This window comes from Larimichthys crocea, chromosome XIV, assembly GCF_000972845.2.
Source record: "Larimichthys crocea isolate SSNF chromosome XIV, L_crocea_2.0, whole genome shotgun sequence".
Lineage (NCBI taxonomy): Eukaryota > Metazoa > Chordata > Actinopteri > Sciaenidae > Larimichthys > Larimichthys crocea.
The window spans coordinates 12,828,243-12,848,039 of record NC_040024.1 but is presented as its reverse complement, the minus strand read 5'-3'; the positions used below and the strand labels follow the sequence as shown (position 1 = coordinate 12,848,039).

General features: G+C 40.2%; 1 protein-coding gene across 1 annotated transcript; it reads right to left on the bottom strand.

Annotated features, from left to right (window-relative positions):
- Positions 1-959: 959 nt before the first annotated feature.
- Positions 960-19,142, bottom strand: scamp2 (secretory carrier membrane protein 2). The gene is made up of 9 exons (XM_010747282.3): positions 18,961-19,142; positions 13,925-13,993; positions 13,570-13,656; positions 11,091-11,202; positions 8,207-8,335; positions 6,963-7,122; positions 6,614-6,715; positions 3,918-4,035; positions 960-2,844 (listed from the first exon to the last, which is right to left on the bottom strand). Exons 1-9 carry the CDS (start codon positions 19,123-19,125, stop codon positions 2,695-2,697), a joined length of 1,092 nt encoding a protein of 363 aa, XP_010745584.2. The 5' UTR covers positions 19,126-19,142; the 3' UTR covers positions 960-2,694.
- Between the last annotated feature and the right edge of the window lie 655 nt (positions 19,143-19,797).

The window sequence follows — 19,797 nt, the reverse complement described above, 5'->3', positions numbered from 1 at the left end:
ATTTATTCTTTATAATTAAATTAAATGTTCTGGCTGCGGGCAGGAATTCATGTTTGGTATCTAAGTCAGCAATGCATCAGCAAAACATCAGATAATCTAATTGTAATGAGTGATGTGAAACCCTCTAACACCAAAGAAATGATGTGTTGCAGTACGTGCAGTCCACCAGTGCAGGAAAGAAAAGTCTAGGACTCAACATTAACACGTCTGCATCTCCTCTTCAGGTCAGTGGATCCTGTCCTTTGTGGCACGTGACTCACACAAAAGATGAGTAAAATTTAGACCAATGAAAAAGGAAATAAAATTTAAAAACATTTTCTTCAGTTTTCCCACTACGTTATTCATCTAGTGCCCCTCCAGATTTATCTTATGACCAAGCAGGAACCTCTGGTGCTGGGAAATGAAGTCAATGCGAAGTGCTAAAAACTGTAATTCCTCAAACAGCCACTTGAGGCTGGTCTCCATAAGTCCCCATGTTAAAATGTCTAATTTCACAGCAGAAATAAATATGTTTACAGCCTGGTACATAGCTAATTTTTCCATTCATGACAACTGTACTGAGTCTGAATGTTTTTTGTTTTTTTTAAACTCACCCATTAAGATTTATCCATTTATTAAATTGTAATAAAGTTATGAAGAATTAACAGTGCAGTTGCTTTGATTGACAGGTAGGTGCTGTAGGTAGGGAGGTGACAGAGAGCTTGTTTGAGCATCCAGGATTCATTCAGCCTACCTCAGGTCCCCCGATGATCCACCTTGGTAGGTAACCGTTGCTTTGATTGTGCAGATTGGTCAAACAAGCTAAGCCAAGAAGAGAAAAGTGATAACGTGTAATCTCCTACAAACCCAGAGACTTCCCATTTACAATATGTTCAGAATCTGACAAATACAGATCTCTCTGTTAAACCTTTATCAGGATAATTTTTCTAAGACAAAAAGAAAACACTGACAGCTTCAAATGAAAGCAAAGCATTTTATTATATTCAATATTGAAATACAAAAGGCACTGGATTCTAGTCTCCTAAAAGGATGCATACAGAAATGTGTGAATGAATACAAATCATTAATCATTTAATTGGTGACTGAACTTTAAAATAGGCCGCTATCTGTAGCACGGACGTCAAACAAATCGCAATTTTTTCATTTAGAAATGCTAACATGTTACATCCATGCTGATGTTTTTAAGCAGTACATCAAATAAACACACGTGCATGTTTTTCAATATAAGAAATCACGTAGGAAATATACATCGGTACACAAATAATTTAGAACTTGGTGGTAGAGAGGTGTAAGGAAGACTCGAGAATTCTTTCAAAGAGGTGAAACCATTTACGAGAAACTCAAAATGCAAAACCTTCAGCTGCATACTGGTTCTCTTTAGAAAGGAAGGTAAGTTTTATGGCAAGTCTAAATGACAAATGAGACAAATCTGGGATCATTCAAGCCATGATTCTCCTGTCAGACCTCATTAAAGCACTGAGACTCTGATCATTCCAAAAGCTAACTACGCACAATTTCTACACCGTTCCTCCTCCTGCTTTAACTGTTAGTCATGAAGTGAATAGGCTCAGCCCATTAAAGCAAATCGTATGAATCGGTATCTAATTAGACTAAATACATTTATTAGCAAAAACATGTTTTGAGTCATTTACTTTGGTTTCCTTAGAGACAACTCCTGAGCAAGACAGTGATCAAAGATGGAGTTGAAGCTGCTTCGGTATTTTAAAATTGAATTTGCTTAAAACTGATGGAAGCAAAAATACTTTTTCCTGTAGAAAATCATCCCATGATATCTAAATATACAATATTTCCACAGTTTCCTGACCCCACAGAGGGTTTTTTTAGAAACTGACAGCATGCTATGACAGTCTAAAAGTGATGAAGTATTTTTCCTTAATGAATAATTAACCAGAACTGTAAGTGTAAAGTTACAGTAATACCCAGAAATCTAGGGCCAGTCAGATCATAATAAACTATGTGATTTATTAGATCCCCTTCCTCTTCATTCTTTGCAGCACACACAAGACATGGTTTGTCAAAATAGGTTCAACAACAAAGAAGAAATGCCAATCAGTGACAACCAGAAACACTTCATCTCAATTATATTACAGGATCAGTCCACCAACAGTGTGGAGAGAGAAAAAAAAGCATACTGCACCCACATGAATACATGTGATCAGCATGCCAGCACACACACACACACACACACACAGTCACATATTACACTGAAGAGCATTGCCAAAAAGTGCACACAAAATATACAAAGCCAGGACACGGTTGAAATAGCAATCAGTCAACTTCATTCATGCTTTCCACCCCAGAATGCACTTGGATGTGTGACTTTCCCCCTCGTCTGCTTTTTACACGCAAGCAGAGCCGGACAAAGTGGCTCTGCGGGAGACATTCTGAACGTGTAAAGTGGGGATTTGCATGTGCATTGATAGTAGGGGTGAATGAAGCGAGGCTAAGAACGTAGCCTCACTTAGCTCAAGGTCTACACATCATTAGGCTAGATTAGAATGCTGGCTCCAAAAGGGAGAAGCAATAACTTCCTGCTACTTTGGTACCAACCGACAAGTCCTCAACAACTCTAAACTTCCTGATTCACTCTGATTGGTTTTAGTTAATAATCTAGACCTGATAACATGTAGACCTTGACCTGTTAAATGGAGCTTAGCTTTGCCCGGTCTACCATTAGTTGTTGGCTTGGAAGGCTCCCTGGGCAGCGGAGGATGCTGCACCAGAGGCAACAGTTTGGAAGGTTTTATTGGTGAAGACCCCCTGTGAGAATTCCTGCTGGGCCTTCTGGAAACTGGCACCGGTCCGGCGGTACATGCTGTGGACCTGAGGGAAAGAGAGATCATATTGTGAGCATCCAAACACATGCCAGAATGGCTAAATGGCCGTATGGGTGTTGGTCATTTAGTGCACCAATTTGGTCAAGACATTCATGTCTCTGATTTGGAAAAAAATTACCTACAGTGGGTCAAAATTTCAGTTTGCTAATTACAACAGTGATTCCAAAAATGTTGGGATACAATTTGAAATGTGAACTCATCAGACCACAGCATACTTTTCTCTTGACACGGGATGATCTGTGTTCACAGATGACGGTCTTCTGAAGTGTACCTGAGCCCATGTAGTAATATCCTTTATATAATCTTGTGGGTTTTTAATGCAGTGCTGCCTGAGACAGGAAAGGTCATGGGTATTCACTGTTGGTTTTTAGCCATGCCCCTTGTCTGTATGAATGTATGGATGGATGGATAGATAGATAGCCTCACAACTTTTTGGAATCATGGTTATACTTTAGTTTATGACCAAATACCTTTAAGTATAATGACGTCCACCATGCTAACATGCGAAACATGCTAGTTTAGCATGCTAGCATGGTAGCATGCTAAACTACAGTGACCTTCTAAACAATAGTCACATTGGAATTGTGAGCTTGTTAGCACAACTGTGCAGGAGTACTGTACAGCATCACAGACTCTTGTGGTGGCTGTATTTGGAGAAGCTGACCAGAGAAAATAAAGTTACATCAGTCTGATCTGTTCTAGATGAATTGGTTCTATTTAAACCACTGGTGTTGCTTATCAGTTGGTTATCAGTTTTGTTGACTATTCATAAACAGAGAATAAATGGAGATTTTAATTATCAACATGAGTTACAAAATATTTTGCTCTCAAACCAGAAAAGCAAATGACAAAGCAGTATTACTTTATTTCCTCCTGTGTGCTCTGATAGCTTAAACACTTGTTGTACAGCCACTACTAATAAGTCATAAACGACCTCCTAACTGCATCATTTTATATCAGATACAGAAGGTCTCTACTGTTTAATAGTCCTTTAAATGGCAAATGTTTATTTTACCCACATATTGAAATAGAAAATAAGAAAAGTGAATAAAGTCTCACCATCTTGAGCAGGATGACCGACAGCACAGCGCAGATGGTGAACAGGATGGCCACTATGATCATGATGGCACCGACTGCCTTGTTTGTGCCGATGATAGAGAAGGCAGCGATCCAACCACTGAGGTCAACAAACATCATTAAGTTACAGGTGGTCTTAGAATTTAAAACACATGCACACACACACACACACACACACACTTTATACATTCTCGGAAAGTTTCGACTTTCATTTGTGATTCATATCATTTAATAAAAAAAAGATAAAAGTGGGATTATTAGTACATGAATGGACTCTCTAAAAGATCAAATAAAACATGTCAAAGTGTGAGTACATTTTCATTTCATTATCCTAGAAGTGACCCTTTGTTGTTTTCAGAGTCTGTCTTTAAAATTGAGTTGATTTGCATCTCATCTGCAAATGAAGAGCTACAAAACAATGATGGATCCCCTTGACTGTGTCTGTTTTGACATTATGCATATAAGTGCCATGATGAAATGAGTCGTATCATTATAAAACAGAAAAGCGGAAGAGAAGCAACACTTGAACAAGGGTCATTGTGGGAAAAGTGCCATTTGGAAATTTACTGAAAGTTTATTGACCCAAACAGGTACAAAACTATGTACCTGACAGACAAGTACAAATAATTATTTAACTACATAATCGAGGTCAGAAAATTAAAGTTCCATAGTGACAATCGCAAAAGTGAGGTTTGATTAAAGTCTGTGTAAAGTAAGAATAAATATGTTTTCTGGGTTTGTGATTAGAAATATCAACAATGACTGTGGGGGCGTGTCCTCTGAATGTGCTGAAGCCACGGCTACTCGTGGGAGCAGCCAAGCAGCCATTTTGAAGCGACTGAAACGTGTCAGATGAGTTCAGAAAATGACATGACTAACTTTGAAACACTCTGAGCGAGATGAATTCATCTCAGTCTCTCTGCTCAGGGTGGCCTCAGCGTGTCATCGAGCCACCCATTAAGGACCGCCCACAAAATCCTGGACTGAAAACAGTTTGTACCTCTGACTCCACATTTCAGTAATATATCGTTCAAAGTCTTTTCACATGTTTTCAGCAACTATTTTCCAACATATTTAATGTTGGAATTGCCTTCACACAGACTTACAGGTTCTGTCTTGTCCACTTTATATAATTTATATTATGTGGGTTGCATCTTATCAACTATCTGCCGTATTGATTTATTTTGTGATTTTCAGACATTTTTCAAGGCAAAACAAATATTATCATAAAAAACACAAAATCCTTTCATTCAGTCATTTTTAAAAAACATATTTATACAGACTGCCTTATTTTGCTTTTTTTTTCCTCACGTTCCTTTTTATGCTTCAAAAAGGTCGATCTTAAAACAGACTTTACTTACTTAGTTCAAAGTTTACAGTATGCTAACGCTTTTATAACAGGTTTATAGGAGGCTATGGCTTAGAAGGTAGAGCAAATCGTTCACTAATCAGATGATCCAGTCTGCATGTCAAAAACAAGATACCGAACTCCAAAGTCCTCATGAAGGCTGCACCATTGGTGTGTAAATTCATTTGAATGGTCAAGGACAGAAGAATCAGTTGGTCTTTCCAAGTCAAATCAAGCAGTCAAGACTTTTGCCTGACGAAGGTCAGAGGACCAAAATGTTAAAGGGAGTACAAGTGATCAACAGGGTGCTGACACACTAAAAGAAAGTCTAAAAGAGCAGTATGTTTGAAAGGATGCAAAGAACATAACAGCAATGGGCCGTCACACAGTTATATTGAGCTCTCCCACCCTGCATTACTTCTAACTAATACGACAAGTAGAGCATCAACTGAACATAATGTGTGCAGTCTTGTCACAGAGAGTTTCTTCACTGTTACATCTTGGCTGCGCTTCAGTAGGTTGGCTAGCAAATGTTAGCACAGCAAGTTGTAGCGGACTTAAACGAGGAGCCTGGTTGGCTGGTCGTGCTGTGGTTTCTGCTCTGCCTCTGTTTGACCAGTAGAAAAGCACTCCTCCTGTGGTTAATCAAAATCAAATTGCTAATCTCACAATTGTTACCATCACCACGGTACATAATAAAGCCTGAACAGACAGGGGATCAACTCTAGTGTGTGAAGGCCATCAATTCAGTACTTTGGTTGTATTTTCAAAACCAGATCACAAGAGAGTGAGCACTGGCAGAACGTAGCAGAGACAGGAACAGCAGAGACTTACAGAGTTACCAGCAGAGAGAGAGGCAGCAGGCTAGAGGCTGAAGGATGAAAAGTGTCTGTCAGAAGAGATGAAAGAATGCAGAAAATGAGAAAAGAGGGAGGACAGCAGCTTACAGACCTCTGATTGGCTCGACTTTTGATACTAAATGTAAGAAACCACAGGAACACTCCTTTAAATCAATAAGGAGAAAGCTTGAAATCACCAAAAAATCCAATTTGTGGCATCAGTAATCTGTTATTAACAGGTCAATTAACTAATATTTGAGTAAAATGTACCAATAAATTCAGATTTCATTTTCATGTTTTAATTCTTAAGTGTTCATCATTCATGGCAAAAAACAAAAGTGGAGATTTGGTGGATTGGAAATTTGAACTTCTTTATTATTTCTAATCACATTTTTGAGATTTCAATGATCACTGTGGACACGATCCAGACGATTAGATTACCTTTCTTTCATTAACCATCCACATATCAAAATAAAAAGAGTGTGACTCACCTGTTCCCCCACCTGGGGATGCCCACAGACTGGATGATCAAGATCACCACTTGGCAGAAAAACACGAAGAAGAAGAAGAAGAAGCTGAAGGAGCTGTCAGTCCTAAAAAAAGAGAAAACATGCATGTCACTCATCAAGTGTGAACAATTTCAAAATGAAAGTTGCAACTAGATCATCTAACACATCACCATTTAGCACTCAGGTGTTGTGCGCGCCTGACAGAGTCAACCTGTAATGCATTAGTCCATTATTTTCTATATTGGGATATTGTAGAGTGCATTACAGTCAAATATTATATGGCTGTGTTTCATTTGTCAGTGTTTGTTTGTTATTTATAAAGGAGACTCACTTGAAGGCCTTGTAGACAGGCCGGTACCAGCAGAGGAAGGAGCAGGGAGCAAAGAGGATGAACCAGAGGATGGAGAGGCCAAAATCTACACCATAGGTAGCATTAGTGGTGAAGTAAGCCAAACACGCCAGCAGGTTGAGGAACAGGGTCACACAGTTGACTGAAGAAACAGGGGAGAGAGACAAGAGTCAATGACAGGAATACTACAACCAATATTATAAAGGCATCATCTTCATTTATACAGAAATACATACATATACATATATGGACAAAAGTATTCGGCCATACCTGTCTTGGAGGAGTGATAATGGTATGGGGCTGTTTTCCAGGCTTTGGGCTGGGCCCCTTATCTCCAGTGAAGGGCTATGTTAATGCTTTAGCATACAAAGACAATGCTATGCTTCCAACTTTGTGGCAGCAGTTTGAGGAAGTCCCTTTTCTGTTCCAACATGACTGCCCCACACACAAAGCAAGGACCATGCAGACATGGTTTGATGAGTTTGGTGTGGAAGAACGTGACTGGCCAGCACAGAGCACTGACTTCAACCCCACCGAACACCTTTGGGATGAACCGGAACTGAGATTGTGAGCCAGACCTTCTCGTCCAACATCAGTGCCTGACCTCATAAATGCTCTACAGAATGAATGGGCACAAATTCCCACAGAAACACTTCCAAGAAGAGCAGAAGCTGTGGATGGCTGCAAAAGGGGGACCAACTCCATATTAAAGTATATATATTTGAATACAATGTCCCTGTTGGTATAATTGTCAGGTGTCCGAATACTTTTGTCCATAGAGTGTACCTCCACTACAACTGCTGTACACACTGAAGAACTTAACACAACTTTATTAAAGTAAGCCCTATGTTGTGAAAATCTCACTGGAGATTATCTACACACAAGAAGATGAGAATCCAAACCTCTCTCACAAATTATGCAGATGAGGTCATACAGTAAAGTGTTCAACTATGTAAGTTAAGTAGTAAATAAACCAAAGGAACCAAAGAAAAAATCAGCAGCTACCAGTATGATCTGCAAGTAGAGGGTTTATGTTGACATTTTTACAGCAGCACTGTCACAATATATATTGGTGTTTTGGTATTAATATAGCTCAGAGAATTCAAACGCATTATTTATTCTGTACAGATCTAGAAATGCTAATACATGTACACAATCTTATTGCAAACAGAACAACATCTGCTAATACTGCAGCAGCCCTGATGCACGCCTATCATTTTACTCACACATCCATAGGTAGTACATCATCTTGCACACTCTCTGGTACTCTGGGGGGATTTCCTCTGAGAAGTCCTGATAGAAACATGGTTTGATGGGGAAGAACTTGGGAAGTGGAGGCCAGTTGTTTTCTTTGCCTGTCATGACAAGAGACAACATCTGCTCTGTTAGAAATATTCATTTTCACCACTGCAAGAAAGGCAAAATTCTAGTAAACAGTGGCTATTCTCCTGAAGTTTTGTGACCGGAACATTTATATTAGATGATGTCATGTGTGAAGTGTGTAGGAGTCTCACTACAATTCCAGTGTCAGCAAGTTTCCTAATTATTCACACATTATCATCAGAGGTATTACATGAAGAGAAACAGAAAGCTGAGCAGCAATAATGTAAGTAAGAACACTGCACTGCTCTCACCTTCTGTCTCCTCCATCTAGTGAAGCACACACACATAAGATTAAAATTACATTTTATTTCTTTTTATCAATCTGTTTATTAAAATGTCAAACATAATGTGCCTCACAAGTAGGGTTGCAAAGGGGCGTCTTTCCGGTAAATTCTCTTTCCATGGGACGTTAAACTTGGGAATTTTGGAAATATTCCAAATTGGAAACTCCATGAGAATTATGGAAATTTATGGGAATTAGTGTGAATTTATGGGAATTAACTGTAAATTGGTGGTAATTTAAAAAAAACTGTATCATATCCAAATATACATCCAAACATTTTGTTTTGTCATAAGCAGAGATGCAAAATAATACAAAAGAAAAGAAACATTTAAACAGATTTATTTGTAAGCAGAACAAGTTTGAATTATTTTATTGAACAATATTATGTAGTCCACCAGCTCAAATGTGTGTCTTCAATATTCTGTGTGCTCTGGGCTCTAAAGTGTGGTCCAGGTACAGAAATCACCTGTGCAGGTAGGGGGCGTGGCCCCAATAGCCCTGCAGTAAGCAGTGTGCTATGTGCATGTGATGGAGGAGTAGCAGAGATTCAAGTGGAACTGCATGAAATCTGGTTGTTTTAGTCAAGATTATGCTTAAACATATTTTCCCCAACTATATGGGGAGTTGGCCCGGATGAAAATCAAGTCGAACAAGTCACAAAGCATCTCAATAGTCAATGGACTATGGACTATAAAATTGTGAAGTTTTGCATTGGTTGACGACCCAATACCAACAGTGTCTGAGCAACCTGTCAAAAGCCTGAGTAGATGGTACAAGCAATCCTCAGAGACAAAGACCAATGGATGATGTGGGTAGGCCTGGAGAGGAGAAAGCTCAGCTGGAGGGAGCTCTGGAGGCAAGCAACATCAGCTTCATCATCAAAGCCACCTATGATGCGCTATCTCCAAAAAACCTCCATCAGTGGTATGACTAGGACTCAACCTGTGCCCTCTGCCACCTCCAGCGACTCTCAAACACATCTTGACTGGTTGTAAGACCAGTCTCACACAAGGCTGCTACACCTGGATGCACAACCAGGTCCTCAAGAGTCTGGCAGCAGCTCTTGAGAGCAAGAGGAATACCACCAGTTCCATCATGGCCACAACCTTCATCTGAGCGGAACAGGAAAAGCCCAACCACCCCCCTACCAAACCAGAAGCTGGACAGCTAGCCATGGCCTGGGACTGGAAGATGTTAGTCGATATTGGCCAGCAACTAATCTTTCCACCTGAGATTGCAGTCACCACCCTTAGGCCAGACTACTTTGGTCCCCTTCACTGAAATATGTTTACATCACAGAGTTCACAGTCCCATGGGAAAGTTTAACAGAAGAGGCCTATAAGCGCAAGAAACTGCGCTACATAGAACTGGCAGCAGATGCTGAACAACGAGGACAGCGAAAGTCTATCCGGTTGAAGTGGGATGCAGAGGTTTTGTGGCTTCTTCCACCATCAGGCTGTTTAAAGACCTTGGCATCTATGGACAGGCTCTGCGACAGACAATTAGATCAGTCTCTGAAGCGGCTGAAAGAAGCAGCCAGTTAATATGGATCAAGTGGCAGGACCCTTGCTAGGCTCAAAGAGCATCAACGGGACCCGCTCACTAAGCCCCCCCACCCCATCCCGGACTTGAGAACCCAGGTCACAACCCTCCAGGAGGAGGGCGAACAAGGTATGCAGTCAGCTCTAGGCTTGACTCAGGGAAGAGGACGCCCCATGCCTTGCATGGTCCCATGGGCTGTGCCATTTAAACAGCCAGGCAATTCAAATAATTGGGCATTGGACACAAGCTCAGGTTTGAACACCATGTAGCTGGCCACCTTTGATAAGAGTGTATAGTGTTGAAAGGCCGAAAGACCCTGATTCAAAGGTACACTACTGATGATGTGTCCTGAAATTTACACCTGTCCCACGTCTGAGATACAGCTCTCACGCCACTCTTAACATCAAGGGAAACTTCATGTGCATACCATCTATTGCCTCAATGGACAGTTTACCATCACGTCCCACATTTCATGTTTCATATGTGTGTTTAAATGAGTAGTTGATGCAACACAATAGTGAGGCAAACACACATAGAGGCCTTATTTTTTCACTCCAGGTCATCATTAACTGAACACACAGCAAACAACATTATGCTGAAAATGGGTAAAGCCAGGCTGAAATGCAATACAGTCGTCTGTGGGTGTTGTCGGCATTTAGTTTTATGGTTTTTAAAATCTGATTTTGAGTTTAATATGAATTGTATACTGCCATAATATGATATGATGATAACTTGTTTATTGATTGTGTGCATGATCTCCTGCAGAACTGATAATGTGGATTTCAGAGTATTTTTCACAGCCTGGGTGCCAGAATGTTTTTTTTATTCCCCTCTCTGATGCACACACTGCATGTGGAGAGGAGAGGAGAGGAGAGGCGAGGAGAGGTTTTGTCTTTAATGACCTGACGGGCCTCTGCCCTGTAGCTCGTGCTCTCTGCGGTCCAGCTCGGCAGCTTTTTTCTCCAGCTCCTCTTGCTGCCTCAGCAGGTTGGCCTGAGCTGCAGCAGCAGTTGCCTGAATGAGGAGAGTCACAAACACTTTGCTCAACAAATGTAGTGAATGTGCAGGAATTCATTTAGGAGACGTTCGTGCACAAACGCATCAGCAACTCTCAGCAGTTACATATTACATACAAATGGCACAGACAGGAACATAAATACATACACTATATTACAAGGATGGAAAGTTTTTCAAAACACATACATATTAGATATAACAGGAGGAGCAGATTACAGAAGCTACATGTAGACACCAACATGTTTTTAAAGGTGTAAATGTATCTGTGTGTGTGAGGTCCAAAATACATATTTATGATCATCACAGCTAATGTCTGACTTGGCAGACTCTACAGCGCAGTTCATGCATATTTATCAGATTAGCAGTGAAACAGAGAGGGCCATTATAATAAAGTGTAAACTGAGTCCATGTTTGCGTAGCCAACGAACAGCCTCAAGTAACTCTTACTACACTTGGACATTTACATGTGTAGAACAGGCAGACTGTATTTATACTGTACATCACATGCTGTTTGGCTCTTTATTCTTATGTATGTCTGTGTACAAAATTCTAAGTAAACATGATAACTACCTGAGAATGTAGTCGTGCCTTGTGTGCCAAACACTACCATACATTAAATGATCCATTTTAACTGTATTTCTTTTAACAGCAGGCTCAAAGGCAGCAATAAGATGCATCATCCTCTTCCTCAATACTAACATTTTAAAAAGGGCAGCCATTTTTGTTATTTAGTGTCTGTTTATCTGTTTGGTCACCTGATACACTCCTCTCTATGTTTACATTCTTGTGGATTCATTGTGTTCTGTGTTTTGTTTTGAAGCATACAGCTGTACCAACTGTGCAAGCAATAATGCTGCCATAACACATATGACATATATGACATATTACACTCAGTACTGACACACATACAAGTACTACTCGGAAAATTAAGTTGTTTTATTTAGGCACCTCAACATAAAAGGTGAAACCAATACATTTTATACACTCATTACATGCAAAGTGAGATATTTGAAGCTTTTATTTGTTTTGATTTTGCTGATTAGGACTTTCAGCTTCAGAAAACCACAAATTCAAAAACTCAGAAAACTAGAATATTGCTTGAAATCAATAAAAAAAAAAGGATTTTGAATACAAAAATGTCAGGCCTCTGAAAGTAAAATCTTGCATCTGTACTTAGTACTTGGTTGGTGCCTCTTTTGCACGAATGACTGCCTTAATCTGGTATGGCATGGATGCTACCAGCTTGTGGCATATCTCAGGTGTTATGGAAGACCAACATGCTTCAATCGCGGCCTTGAGCTCTTCTTTATTGTTTGGTCTCTTCCCGTTCAGCTTTCTCTTGGCAATGCCCTACAGATTTTCTATGCGGTTCAGATCAGGTGAGTTTGCGGGCCAGTCAAGCGCAGTAATCCCATGGTTGTTGAACCACGATTTTGTACTTTTGGCAGTGTGGGCAGGTGACAAGTCCTGCTGGAAGATGAAGTCTGCATCCCCATAAAACTGGTCCGCTAAAGCAAGCATGAAGTGCTCTAAAATGTCAAAACTTGCTCTCATCAAAAAAGAGGACAACAGGAATTGGACATTTGAAGCCCATGTCCAGCATCCGCCTGAGTGTTGTTTCTCTTGAAGCAGCAACTCCAGGCTGAGTCCGCTCCTTATGAAATTCCCCCACACTTTTGAATGGCCCTTTCCTGACCATCTTCTCCAGGCTGCGGTCATCCCTCCGGCTTGTAGACCGTTTTCTTCTACACTTCTGCCTTCCACTTAACTGTCCATCAAAATGTGTTTTGAGACAGCACTCTGAGAACACCCAGTTTCTTTTGCTATCACTATTTGTGTCTTACCCACCTTGTGTAGGGAGTCAATGATGGTTTTCACAACTATCAGATCAGCAGTCTTCCCCATGATTGTGAATTATTCTAAACTAAACAAGACACAGACTTTTTAAAGGCTCAGGACCCTTTTGCAGGTGTTTTGGATTACTTATCTGATGAGTGTGTGACACTTTGAGCCTACAATACTGAAGCTTTCTAATTCTAATTCTAATTTTCTGAGTTTTTGAATTTGAGGTTTTCTGAAGCTGCAAGTCCTAATGAGCAAAATCAAAACGCTTCAAAAAATCTTCAAATATCTCACTTTGCATGTAATGAGTCTATAAAGTGTATTGGTTTCACCTTTTATGTTGAATTGCCTGAATAAAACAACTTTTACAACTTACTTTTCTGAGTAGTACCTGTATACCGTATTCAGAGAAGTACGGTATGAGTAAGTGCTGTCCCTCAATCTACTTCAGCACAAGGTTCCACAGCAGCAGATAATTGGAGGGTTGGGCAGACAGAGGAAGTTTCGGTGAGGCTGACTCACCTGTGGACTGGGCTCTGTAGACGGCTGTAACACAGCAGGCTGGTAGGGAGAGGTGGTGGCTGGAGTGGTATGAGCAGCTAAGCCATCCTGAGAAGTTAAAATAAGAAAACAAATGACATGATTGTAAGTACAAAGAGGAGGCGAGAGTATGTAAAGAACAAGAAAAAGATTAACCAGACCAAAACATACAGGCGAAACAGCACATGGCATGAGGAGAAATGAAAGATATAAGGGAAAAAAAGATAAGTGAGAGCAGATTAATGCAGGTTAAAGTAGGACTAATCTTCCATAGAGAATGACCACAGAGAAGAAAAAGGACAAAAGAAGATCATGAAAGAGGTTGCAGATGACTTACTGTGGGATGGGCAAGGAAAGGGTCAACTGTTTCGATGTTGGAGTTGGTCACTTGTGTGACCGCAGGGTCCTGGAACAGAACAGAACATGGGCCACTGGCTCAGTTAATCAACACAAAAACATTGACAGAAACCAGATCAAGTTAGACTTGAACTAAATCCAGTTCTAACTGTTTGACTTCTTAATAGTCTGTTTATCTCTTATCTTTATAACACATTAATAAAAGAGGCTTAGACAAACTGCATATCATATGGGACAGTGTCTCTGACTATTACGGCAGCTCCAGGCAGCCTGAGCAACACATCTGTGCAGTTATAGAACTGAAGTGATGCAGTGTTGCAAGACCAGCTAAACCGAGACCAAGTCAAGACCAAGACCAGAGTCTATCAAGACCAAGACTTTGAGGGGTTGAGCCCAAGTCAAGACCAAGACGAAGGCAGGGCAAGACGGTGTCAGGACCAAGACCAGACAGTATTTAGCCTACTTAGGTAGCCAGCATGTGGCTAATATTCACCATCTCTCTTTGGGTGAGGCATGCAGCTCACAGCCTTTTCAGTCAGATTATTGCAGGATTTACAGACTGCTGTGTGTTTTCTTTTGGACACTGTTTTGCAGATATCCTCTTTGACGTTCAGAAAGTCACTTTTTAGTGAGTATGCGTGAAGGAGGGCAGCAATGACTAACAGAAAGAAATGAGTCAAGTTATTGGTGCCATTTGAAGCAGGAATTTTGCCTGTTTTATAAAATACTGAGTTTAATTAGATGCTGGCTTGTAGTCTTGGGGAACAGGTGTTTGCTCTATAACTACTCAAATGTGGAAAAACCTTTGTGTATGAAACTATGGTGGGACAAACTAGATATTATTTAGTGAATAAAAAGGAAAATGAGAGAGTCCTCTTTGTCTGAGATCAGGACGAGACTGATGAAAAATGCAGTTGATTCCGAGACGAGACCAAGATCTTCAAGATGTGGTCTTGCGAGCAATCTTGAGACCAAGATCGATCTCGAAAATACTACAATATTGAGTGGATAGGACTATATAGAAAGACCTGTGGGTTTGTTCAAACATTCTGACCTTGAGTCTTGATACATAGTGAACATATTCACTGCTCATCTTCTCGACAAAAGAACTCTTCTTTTGAAACTTTCATTTCCTGAAACACTGAGGGAAACCCTTGACAATAACACAGACTATGATACGTGGCACCATGCTTTGACCAAGTCATAAAATGAAGTAGAACACCAGCTGTTGTCATGGTAACGCCTACAGGTCCTGGTGAATCATTACGTGGGAAGCACTGATTTCTTAACAGGAGGCATGGTTTTACCACTGGTAAACATTAATTGAGTCTAGTGGGTTCTGTATGATTAAAGCACTCATAATTTTATAATTACTATTATAGGAGAGAGCAGTCTACAAAGTCTGGCGAACGCAGATTTCTCAAAGGCTTTAGCCCTGATCAATTTTCCAAGACTCTCCCTAAATATGTTGCAGTACTGACCTGACCCAATAACCTCTGCAGTTTCCTGTGTACCGGGGAGTGTGGGCTCCTCAGAGAAACGTCTGATAATAACAGTCTGGAATGTAAATAAAACTCCCTGATATTAAAGACACATCATGACTGCTCTGCACTACTCACATGTGACACATCACATACTTAGCTTTACTTTCTACTTGCACATACATACATACATACATACATACATACATACATACATACATACAAATCAGAAACTATTTGCAAAATCAGTTAACTGTTTTTTCAAGTAAAAGTTCTGATTGTTTGCTCATCCCAGCGTCTCACATTTATATCATATATGATAATAAACTGTCTGTCTGAACTGTTCCTTGAAACAGTGTCATTTTCTCCTTTAATGGTTTGAGGAAAGAACAAAAACTTCACGTGATAAGCGAACACGTCACTGACTTATCTGCTCATGACACACCTGTAAACATTCCCAGCAGCTCTTTTAAGAGGGAAATGAAAAGTGGCCTATGGAGATATTCAAAACAGCATTTTATGCAAAATGTGTTTACCTCGTACCACGGCAGCATCAGGAAAAATATCTGCTGAGTCACAACTGAGAGACTACTGGTGCCTTTTGATGATACAGCATAGACAGCAGTGAAGAAAGCCAAAAATATAATAAACCAAATTGATGACAGCAGCCACTAAGCCTGTGTGAAATAAAGACAAAGCTGGGACAAGCCGAAACAAGACAACAACACCATGTTCGAAAAACTGTACAGGGGGGTGGAGACGCCACAGAAACACCTCTCCATTTATATGCATGTAAAGTTTTACGTGGTTCAGTTATGAAAATGTGACTTTTTCTGACCTAAAAGAGTTTAAAAATAAAGTTGGGATAAAATCATCACAATATTCTGACTTTAAAGTCTCTGTACAAGGAAACAGGAGTTGCTGTGATAACCGTTGATTGCCGAGGTGTGGCTGTACCCATTTCATAACTGCAGTTGGATATTGCTACTGAATAGACTTAAGTCACTCTTCATTGCATCTCACCCTACAGCCTTAACATTCTTTTAGAGATACACAGTCATAAAAACACACTGTAGATGACTGGAGGTCACAAAGGGAGCACGGTTCAATTATTTTACAATGTTTCCCTCCTGAAATTCCATAAAAAGTTGGGAACATATTAACTGACATTAGACTGCAGGCTTGTGTGAATATCTACGTGGTAATAAACTGCTGCACTACAGCACAGACAACATAATCCAGCTGCTGCGGGGTTGTTTATTCAGCCACTTCCACACCCTGCAAACAAATTGACGTCACAGCTATTGTGCACCTGATATAATAAAGTGTGACTCTGCACTACTGTAAAAGAAACTGCATTATGTAATGTCACTGAAATCATAAGACTACTCACAGATACTTCTTCTTCCGGTAAGCCTGGTTGACCTTGAGCGATGAATATCTAGTTATACCATGCAAACTATCTCTGAAACAAACTGAAATGACCAGATGAACCGACCCTGACTTTAATATCTAATAGTGTTTGACAGATAGAAACAGAGAGGTTTATGGTACACAGACTTAATGTGGTGCTATAACATAGATTAGATCTTATCTAGTACGGCGTTCAAAGGCAGACAGTCAGCACGTCTGAGTTGACCAGGAAGCTAAATCACAGATTCTAAACTCTCCTGAGTGATGCATCTAAACTCAGCTCACCTTTTGTTGCATGTGAATTCCTTCCTGTATTTCTGACCAAACGTCATGCTTCTAACACCCAACACAATAACAAGGAGGAAGTTGTGCTTGTTAACTACAGCTCGGCTGATATATTGGTCAGCTGATATTAGCCTATAGCAGCTACATATGCAGATATATATCTGTATCATGTGTGTTATGTGCTGACTGTTTTTTTCTTTCTTTTATGGAATGCCAAAGAAAAAATGTTAGCAGTAATATTTTGGTGTCACTGTAACACAACACCAGCAGACTGAACTGCAATTTACAATACTGTGGCAAGCAGCACGGAGTAAAAGAGAAGAAGCTGCTCTGTAATATTTGTATAAGAAAATAACCTTCTGAGTACTGGGCACATAGAAAAGGTGCTGGTTTTCATTCCAGCACAGAAATGTTTTATGCGGGGTGCCACATTGGTAATGCAAACACTTTAATGTTCAGCTTTAGCTACTTCATACTACATAAGCTTCATGACTTCATGACTACTGCAGGGAAGTAAGTTGCTATGTGTGTGTGGCTTTACAGCTACAAAGATAATACATTCATATGCTGTGCAGGAATTTACCAGGCAGGGAAAATAAATACCTTGCAGTGGTTATTACAGCATATGTTATGGGAAATTTAGAATCCGACATTATTGGGGAATTTTTATATAAGAAAATAAAGGTCAGGATGTCTGTTTTGCTGCATCTATTTGAACTATTCTTCTTGAATGCGTTTTTCACCAAACTTTATGGATGTGCAATATTCAATCACTGCTTGAAACAATGCTATCTATGACCAATCACGTGATACTTTTGCATAATTGGAAAGTTTGGAATGCATCCTTCTGAAATGTGAGGATAACAATACATCACCAAGGTTCATTTAGTGTTCTGTACATACCTGTTTCTCGCTTCGATAATGTTAATAGATTTTAGTTTTCCAAGGCTCACTGCACACACAGTAGCTGAAGCTAAATGAATACAGTCGCATTTCATTGGTATAGTAAGTATATCTATTTTCCCAGCTTGGGATAAATAAAGTATATCTATCTATCTATCTATCTATCTATCTATCTATCTATCTATCTATCTATCTGTTTCTACTTTACCATCATTCTATATTTGCCATCTTCATAAAGAAACACTCATATATGTAGGTCACCCACTTTAACATATGTTGGCATATTTGTTAAGCTGGAACAATTGTAAAAGAGCCCATTTCTATCGTCCTACATAAAATGATGCTAAGCGCCCAGCAGGCCAGTTGTGTTGTGTTTACATGAAAGCTCTCCAGATTCAGCACATTCTGAGGACACGCAGACAATGAAGTTACAGAGCTTTGTGCGGGCTCAAAGACTTCTTGGCTGCATCCTGTAGGTCAGAAATGTTTCTTTCAAACCAGCAGCGTCAATGGAGGTGCAGCATTTAACCTAAAACAGTGTCTTTAGGTAATGAAGGTGACATAACATGACTGAAAAAATGACATTAAACATATTACACAATCCACACAATGATACAAATCCCTTCTAAATGAATTATTAACAGCTGGGATGTAGCTTCAAAAAGGTTTGACACACATTCCTAGTTGGCTACAGTTAACTTCCTGCAACTAATCTCGCAACATGCCCCGCCCCATTTTCCAAGCAAAGCCCGCTGATTGGTCGAAGGGCTGCCAATCACGCTACCTTTACCAAATGGCTTTCAAGAGAGCAGAGATAGGTTCCTCCCCGACATCCACCCAACAAGTTTCCTGGCGTGCTGGCTACCTTTTAACGAATGATATGTCAGCGGCGGGCTCGATTGTGCCTCAGCCAGCTGTGAAAGTACACACTTACATTGAAAGGGTTGTCGCTGGCGGGGCTCGCAAACGGGTTGCTATCATATCCCGACATTTTGAAGTGTCTGCGTGCTGGTCGGTCCGCTCCGAATAAACAACAAACTCTTCTGTGTCGCTTCAGTTGTCTCTCCTGCCACTTCCTCGAATCAAGTTTACAGCGCATGCGCACTGGACCAGCTGGACAGTGACGTGTACGTCAGTTGACACATATTAACACGCAGCGAGGCGCGCGCAGTCTGTGGATATCTGTTCAACAATGTGAAGTTTTAGTCTAACAATGCTTCTGTAACATGTTTTTTAATTCAGTGATTGATGAGCCACAACAAAAGATAAGTAATATTCAACAGGCAAGTAGTACAGTGCCTGTAAGGGGAGGCTCTCCAGTTGTGGTTGCTAAGCGACAGTAAGAGTGACAGTTTAAGCCCCTGGAGGCTTACTGGAAAAATATATATTTATTCATTTAGATCAAAGGGGCAGTCCACATTAAACACATACAGTATGCTCAACTTGTTCAGCTTGACACTTTAGATGTTTGACAGAAAACCTGTTCTAAAGTGGTCTGACTGGGGAACACTAATAAAGGATGTTACTGAGGTGTATTATTGGAAGTGTAGGATACAGTGTTTTTAAGGCTTGACTCATAGGACTGAAGAAAAACGATATTTTGACCCCTGCTGCATCGATTTTGACCATTCCTTTTTAAAAATGTGTCTATTGCTACAAGTGAAATATTCAATTCTCGGGGTGTTTTAAGGATATGAGTGAAACAGCTGAGTTTAGTGACCATGGACGGGCGTTATAGCATTTTTATCATAATTTATTAATTATTTACACA